General features: G+C 48.6%; 1 protein-coding gene across 1 annotated transcript; it reads left to right on the top strand.

Moving 5' to 3' along the window:
* The first annotated feature begins 6,382 nt into the window (after positions 1-6,382).
* LOC119334561 (serine/threonine-protein kinase UCNL-like) lies at positions 6,383-8,086 on the top strand. The gene has a single exon (XM_037607106.1). The coding sequence runs from the start codon at positions 6,531-6,533 to the stop codon at positions 7,821-7,823; it is 1,293 nt and encodes a 430-aa protein (XP_037463003.1). The 5' UTR covers positions 6,383-6,530; the 3' UTR covers positions 7,824-8,086.
* The last annotated feature ends 530 nt before the right edge of the window (positions 8,087-8,616 follow it).

The following is an 8,616-nucleotide window of genomic DNA, read 5'->3' as shown; positions in this document are numbered from 1 at the left end:
TGCAGATTAGGAGAGTATTGCATCTTCATGGAGTGGTATTGTGAATAGTAAGGATACTCTCCTCTCAGTTGACCAACAACTTGTCTTCTACATCTAATTCACGGGATCTCCGATCACAAAGAATAGGTTACCACTGTGAACAACTCATATTGTGGGTCTCATACCCATCTCCCTCGATGCATTATCTATCACATTACATGATAGACCCTTGGTAAAAGGATCTGCTAGATTTTTAGACGTTTGGATATAATCCAACGCAATAACTCCGGAGTTTTTCATTTTCCTAACAGACTTTAACCTTCTCTGAACGTGTCTTGATGACTTCATGTTATCCTTTGAGCTGCTCACTTTTGTGATCACAGTTTGATTGTCGCAGTTCATAAGGACACCCGATACAGATTTCTCAACAACCGGCAAGTCATTCAAGAGCCGGCGAAGCCAATCTGCTTCAACCGTAGATGTATCTAGTGCTGTGAGTTTTGCTTCCATTGTTGACCTCGTTAAGATGGTCTGCTTGCAAGACTTCCAAGAAACAGCACCACCTCCATGAGTGAATACATAACCGCTCGTGGCCTTTATCTCATCAGCATCTGAGATCCAGTTTGAGTCACTATACCCTTTAAGCACCTTTGGGTGCCCGGTGTAGTGAATTCCATAATTTGCAGTGCCTTTCAAATAATGCAAAACTCTCTCTAGAGCTTTCCAGTGCACATCTCTGGTTTTGAGACAAACCGACTCAGTTTGCTAACAGCAAACGAGATGCCAGTTCTTGTAGCACTTGCTAAGTTCATAAGCGAGCCAATAATCTGAGAATATTTCAATTGATCTCTAGCAATTCTTCAATTCTTTCGAAGTAACACACTCGCATCATATGGTGTTGGAGAGGGCTTGCAGTCACTATAGCCAAAGTGACTCAAGATCTTTTCCACATAGTGAGATTGAAGCAATGTAATCCCACCATCATCATCTCTCAACAACTTGATGTTCAGAATGACATCAGCTACTCCTAAATCCTTCATCTCAAAACAATGAGATAGGAAATCCTTGACCTCCTTAATAACATTCAGATTGGTTCCGAAAATCAGTATGTCATCAACATACAAGCACATGATAACTCCCTCGCCCCCACCATGGCGATAGTACACACATTTGTCAGCTTCGTTCACAACAAAGCCTGCAGCTGTTAAAGTTCTTTCAAACTTCTCATGCCACTGTTTGGGTGCTTGCTTAAGTCCGTACAAAGACTTCAGCAACTTGCACACTTTCCCTTCCTGACCATCTAGTACAAACCCATCTGGTTGTTCCATATAAATTTCCTCGTCCAACTCTCCATTTAGGAAAGCAGTCTTAACATTCATTTGATGAACGAGAAGACCATGCGAGGCAGCTAGTGAAAGTAGAACTCGAATAGTGGTCAGTCGAGCCACAGGTGAGTAAGTATCAAAGAAGTCTTCACCTTCCTTTTGGGTATAACCCTTAGCCATGAGCCTAGCCTTGTACTTCTCAATAGTACCATCAGGCCTAAGCTTTTTGTTGAATACCCATTTGCATCCTATATGTTTGCACCCATAAGGACGATTAGTTATCTCACAGGTTTCATTCGCCAAGATGGAATCCATCTCGCTACGAACCGCTTCCTTCCAGTAGTCAGCATCTTCAGATGCATAGGCCTCTGAAATAGAACTGGGAGTGTCATCTATGAGATACACAAGAAAATCATCACTAAAGGACTTTGCAATCCTTTGTCTCTTGCTCCTAGTAGGAACTTCATTGTTCTCCTCCACAGGACTTTCAAAGTGTTCTATCGAAATGGCAGGTTTGGTAATTGTAACTGGTTTCTGATTCGATGAACTAGGCATCTCCTGATTAGATGAGGTAGCCATATCCTTCATGGGAAAGATATCTTCAAAGAAAGTCGCATCATTCGACTCCATGATCGTACCGACATGCATGTCAGGTACCTCAGATTTTACAACCAAGAATCTATAGCCAATGCTATGAAAAGCATATCCCAGGAAAACACAATCCACAGTCTTTGGTCCAAGCTTCCGCTTCTTTGAATTGGAGCATTGACTTTCGCCAAACAACCCCATGTTCGCAGATAAGAGAGTTTTAACCTTTTCTTCTCCCATTCCTCGAATGGAGTTATCTCTTTGTTCTTTGTGGGGACTCGGTTCAGGACATGACATGCTGTCAATATCGCCTCCCCCCACCATGCCTTGGAGAGACCCGATGTATCTAACATGGCGTTAACCAAATCAGTTAGAGTACGATTCTTTTTTTCGGCCACCCCATTTGACTAAGGTGAGTAGGGAGGAGTCCTCTCATGAATTATACCATGTTCCGCACAAAAAACATCAAACTCTTTGGAAAAATACTCTCCACCACCGTCGGACCTAAGCCTCTTGATTTTTCGATCAAGTTGGTTTTCCACTTTAGCTTTATAGATCTTGAAAAAGTTCAAAGCCTCATCCTTAGATTTCAAAAGATACACACGGCGCTATCTAGTGGAGTCATCAATTAACGTCATGAAATATTTCTTTCCACCTTTTGTTAACACACCATTCATTTCACATAGATCTGAATGTATGAGCTCTAGTGGTGCAAGATTTCTTATCTCTGCAGTCGTGTGAGACTTACGAGGTTGCTTAGTTTGCACACACACTTGACACTTAAATTCCTTGACGGTGGTGAAACTAGGGATTAAGTTCAACTTCGCTAGTCGCGACATGCAACCAAAGTTAACATGACAAAGACGTGAATGCCACACATTGGATTCACTATTGTTGCAAATATGATTAACAACTTTATTGCAAATGTCTGATAAGGATAAACGAAACAAGTCTCCTGACTCATAGCCTTTACCAACAAAGGTTCCATACTTGGATATTACAAATTTATTCGACTCAAAGACAAGCTTGTAGCCATCTCTACATAGAAGAGATCCGCTAACAAGATTTTTATTGACGGAGGGGACATAATGCACGTTCTTCAGCCGCACGATCTTTCCCGAAGTAAACTTTAGCGACCGTGCCAACACCACGAACAGAAGCACTTGAACCGTTGCCCATCAGCACGGTTGAAGTCCCTGCGGTCTAATAAGACGAAAATATGGAAATATCACCGCATACATGCACATTAGCACCTGTGTCAATCAACCAGTCAGGAGAATGACATACTGAAAGAATAGTGGGAAATATACCATACCCAACATCCTTCATGTCAGTGTCTTCAATGACAACATTAGAGGTCTTGCCGCCTTTCCCAGGATGACGCTTGTCATAGCGATTAGGGCAACTAGGAGCCCAATGATCAGGATCCCCACACACATGACAAGCACCTTTCTTCTTGCCATTCTTCTTCTTGAAGTTCGTGTGTTGCACAGCCTTGTTCTTCCCATCAAACTTTGCTTTTCCATCAAACTTGCCCTTGTTCTTGAACTTGTTGGGCTGGAAGTTCTGCTTTTGTACCACATTGGCATTAGATCCTCCCTCAATACCTCGAGCATGTGTGTCCTTTGCTCTCGCCTTTTCTTCCACATCAAGAGTGCCAATGAGATCCGGGACGGAAAACTCCTGCCTCTTATGCTTCAGCAAGGTAGCAAAGTTCCTCCATGAAGGAGGAAGCTTAGTGATGATACCTCCGGCAACAAACTTGTCCGGTAGCATACAACTAAAGTGCTCAAGTTCTCTAGCAAATGAATGTATCTCATGAGCTTGCTCAACCACAGAGCGCTCTTCAGTCATCCTGTAATCATTAAATTGCTCCATGATGTACAGCTCAGTGCCTGCATCCGAGACCCCAAACTTGGCCTCGAGTGCATCCCACATATCTTTTCCATTATCAATTGACGCATAAGCATGAACTATGTTCTCACCAAGAACACTCAAGAGAGCAACCTTAAACAGAGTATCCATTTTCTGAAAAGCTTGTGCATGTTGAGCATCAAGCTCTCCTTCAGGTTTGCCGAGAGTGGCGTCATAGCAACTCATGGTTTGAAACCACAAGACTGCTCTCACGCGCCACCTCTTATAGTGAATACCCTCAAACATAGGAGGTCTCATGGAAACAACAAAACCACTTGGGGTAAATTGCCTATAATAAGGTTTTTGGATTGTTGGAAATATGAGCAATTAACCAAATGATTTTATTAACAGAAATACTAGATAAAGCATGACTAATATAGTAGAGATAAAACAAGTCATGCGTTCTGACAGAGAGAAGGTAAATAGCTTCTGCATGTATGAACCGTATCCTATCATATCTAAAGCAGACAGTATAGCAAGTAGCATATATGAAGTAGAACCTATCATGTGTAGGACAAGGACTAGAACAAGGAACTGTGGCAAAACCTTTAACAGGAAAGACAAGAACACGTACGGGACGGCAGCAACAGAAGCGCTGGACTTGGGGTCGGTGTCCTCGCCTGCCATGTCGTCGAGGAGGTCGTGGACATCGGGGAAGAAGTCGTCGGCGACCGGATCGTCCGTGATGAAGCAACCAGTAGTCGCGCTGAGCACTCCCTAAAAACCTTATCACCCTTCTCCCGTACAGGACTCAAAAGGTGCGGTCTCGGAGGCCTACTGTCCCGACCTGCGGTGCACGCCGCAAGACGGGATGGGGAAGAACGTAGCAGTAGCGCAGTGGTCGGAACTTTTTGGCGAGAGGAAGAGGAGTTTCTGTTGTGTCTCTCTGGAGAGGAGCGACCTCTCTTATATAGGCACAGGAGAAGGACGCGAAGAGACTGCAGCAGGAGGTGAGACGAAGCGAACAGGCAGCGGCCGAAGAGGCGCGCCGTTCGAATTTAGTGTCCACTACAGAAAACATTTCAACTCCCACGTGACCTTTCGTATACCCGTCGTGCGTGGCAAAAATTTAGATATCGGCTCGGCTCATTCCCGCGTCGCGTCGCGTCGCGAGGCGAGGCGAGGCGAGGCGTCGCGTGGCGAGGCGGGCGGGCGGCGGAGGAGGAGCGCGCGTGGATATCCCTCTTGTTCTCATGCTCGTACAAGTGGGGAAAGAACCTTCCTTATAAGGAGGTCCAACTCCTGCTAAATTAGCAATGTGGGACTAAACTTTAGTAGTACCCCTTGCCTTGCATAAATGAGCTAAGTGGGCCTCTAGAATTTATTAGTAATTTTTGAAATAGTTATTGGGCTGCCCAAAGTAAACTAAATTCCAGCAGTTTCCTATCATTGAATTGAAATTTTGGGCTTCTCAATTCGGTAAAACAAACTTGACATACCCACACAAAAAAACTTGATGTAAAAGATTCCTTCATTCAAAGTTGTACTTAAGGTAGTGGTGCTACACGATGGGAGTCGTAGTTTCCCTCTCGTGGGCATTAAGATGATCTTCATTTGACGGTGGCGAGACGTTGGCGTCGCTGTCAACATGGAATAAAGTCTTCTCGCCTCGCCTTGTTCTGGCGATGCTTCTTCTTATGTCGTGAGGCATGTGAAAGACGGTGTGTTCTCATATCTCATTCTTTTAGGCTGGCATTTTCTTTTGCATGTTCATCTCGGGCGCGTCATCATGCGAAGCGCACAATGTAGTTGTACGTCTTGGATTTCCGGTTCTAGTTCCAACCGATAACGATTGCCCTCACTCAGCCTCGTCAATGAGCGTGTCGGGTTCGTGGCGATCTCCAGGCCCCCTCTACCACTTTCTCTCTCCGGGGTGATGATTTGCTACGCAGATGGTGGCCGCCACTATCTTCTTGTGTACATCGATGACTTTCTAGTCACTCCGTTTATGAGCTTCTGGATTTGCTTCACTCAGCCGGAGGACCAGATGCGACAACGAGCTTTGCTCATGGCGTGTCAGAGTGGATATTGGAGGGAGAAGACTTTGGCACTCTCAAATATTTGAATGTATTTTCAATTTCTGTGAAGGCGTCATGTATATATGACCTATGGCCTTTTCGAACAAAAGACGCTACAAGCAAACCCGGCCTAAATATGAAAATAAAAGAACTAGTGAATTGAGTGTAACTCAGATGGTGAAATCAACCCATCAAGATTCAAGTCCCATCAGGATTCAAATCCTATACTTAGTGATATCATTTTCTTGAATTTATTTCAGGCTTTTCGGCGATGTGCGTTTAGTGCGAGGGGACGTTTGCATCGAATATGAAGGCGTTTGTGACGACTTCATCAATCTCAAAATAATGTGTCGGCTTAGTCTCTCGAAGTGTTCATAGGGATAATGTGTGCGCGTGCGTTATAGGGGTGAGCGTATATACGTATGTATGAGCATCTGCGTCCTTACCGTCTTAAGAAATAGAACAATTAATAACACTTTTTAAAGAAATAAATACTAGAAGAGAGCGACGATTTAAGCAGGGCAGTGAGACCCTTTTCCCTCCCATCTCTCTCTTGCCGCTACGCAGCGCTCCTCTTATATCTCGCCTCCGAACCCTCCTCGCCTCTCTCACCATTCCACGCGCGTCCCCCTATTCTTGGAGCGCCCAAACTCCTCCCTCACTCCCCGGCGTACAAACACGCGCGCGCCCCCGCCCGTGCCGGCTCATGCCCATGGAGGTCGACCTCGACCGTGCACGCGCTCTGCGCGTTCTCGGCCGAGGCGCCATGGGCACCGTCTTCCTTGTCGAGGCCGACCCGGCGCGGCCCGGCTGCGGCCGCTACGCCCTCAAGGTCTTCGACAAGCGCTCCGCCGGGCCGACCAAGCCCGACGCCGACCGCCGCGCGCGGTGGGAGGTGACCCTGCTCTCACGCCTTGCGCACCCGCACCTCCCGTCACTCCTCGGCACCGCTGAGACGCCCGACCTCCTCGCCTGGGCCGTCCCCTACTGCCCCGGCGGTGACCTGAACGAGCTCCGCTACTCCCTAGCTGACCGTGTCTTCTCCCCGGCCGCCATACGCTTCTACATCGCCGAGACCGTGTCCGCGCTCGCCGACCTCCACGCCTCCGGCATCGTGTACCGCGACCTCAAGCCCGAGAACGTGCTCCTCCAAGCCGACGGCCATGTTACCCTCACCGACTTCGACCTCTCGCGCCTCCTCCCGGCCTCTACCTCTTCCCCGTCAACGTCACCTCCTCCTCAGGTGAAGCCCGTCTTCCGTCACGGCCACCGCCGGGCGCGCGCCTCCGCTGCTGGCCACCACGCCAAGCGCGAGCCCGTGTCCGCGGCCGCGTCGACGCCGAAGCTGCAGCAGTTTCAGAACCTGGTTCGTTTCTTGACGCGAAGCAACGGCAGCGCTCCCGAGCTGGCCAAGAAGACCAAGTCGGCGCGCGTGTCCCCGGTGAGCCGGAAGGCCGCATGCTCCGGCGCGGCGTGGGGCAGGTCGTACTCGTTCGTCGGCACGGAGGAGTACGTGGCGCCGGAGGTGGTGAGCGGCGACGGCCACGGGTTCGCCGTGGACTGGTGGGCGGTGGGCGTGCTCGTCTACGAGATGGCGTTCGGCCGCACGCCGTTCAAGGGCAAGAACCGCAAGGAGACGTTCCGGAACGTGCTGCACAGGGAGGTCGAGTTCCCGGGCGACACCCAGCGCCGGATGCCGGAGCTGACCGACCTCATCTCGCGGCTGCTGCAGCGGGATCCCGCGAGGCGGCTCGGGTACGCCGGCGGCGCCGACGAGATCCGGGCGCACCCGTTCTTCGCCGGGATGGCGTGGGACCTGCTCGCGGAGGTGACCCGCCCGCCCTACATCCCGCCGCCCGCGGAGGACAGCGCGGCCGACGGCCAGGGCTTCGACGTGAGGGATTACTTCAAGAAGCTCCACCAACCGCCGCCGCCGCCGCCTCCGGAGTCGGGCTCGTCGTCGTCGTCTTCGTCGTCGGACTTCTCGTCGGTGTTCTGACTTGTATAGCTTACGTGGCCGGCCATGTGGTAGTCCATTCGCTCCTCGGTAGATTGCTGTTTCGTAACGAGCGAACGGGGGTGCACTGTGCAGTGCAGGCAGTGCAGACGTCGAGAACACGGGCGTGATCGGTGTAAATAAATTCGGTGTAGCGCTGGTGCAGATGCGGAAGCAGTTTTGAGAGGTGCACGGTTCAGTTGGGGGTCCAAGGCCTTTCTTGCTGTATTTCACTGCCATGATGAATTCACGAGGGGGTTCTGATTTAAACTGTGACTTGCCACTACTCCATCTTGTGTGATCACTGAATAAACTGCGAGTAGAATTTCTCTGGTGGTCGTTCACTGGAACCATAGACTTTGATGATGTATAGTCCGATTCCTAGAGGAAATTAAATCCAGTAATAGCAACAGTTCGATTCTCGTGGCATTTCTCACGAGTGTCGTTGGTTAGAGCTTAGTATTTGTGATGATATACATTTGGTTCGATCGTACATGATTTTCTTTCTTTTAGTTAGCTCGAGCTGTTTCGAGCTGTTGGTTACTGAACCCCATGTGATCCATCACGGTTCCTGCAGGATTTTCAGTTGGCGTGCGATTTTTAAATTTGGACCTTCGATTTATCTATCCCCTCTGCATAATTCCAGGCTCTGTACGTGCACGCATGGACAGTATCATTCAATGATTCCTTCTCGTGTAATCAAGGAAATCGCAAGGACAAATTGTTTTATCTTTCTTGGTCAAGTATAATCATACACATTGTGGTTTAAGTCGACGGGAATGCTTCAATTGTTTTC

Source organism: Triticum dicoccoides, chromosome 7A (assembly GCF_002162155.2).
Source record: "Triticum dicoccoides isolate Atlit2015 ecotype Zavitan chromosome 7A, WEW_v2.0, whole genome shotgun sequence".
Classification (NCBI taxonomy): Eukaryota; Viridiplantae; Streptophyta; class Magnoliopsida; order Poales; family Poaceae; genus Triticum; species Triticum dicoccoides.
This window is presented reverse-complemented; position numbering and strand designations above follow the sequence as displayed.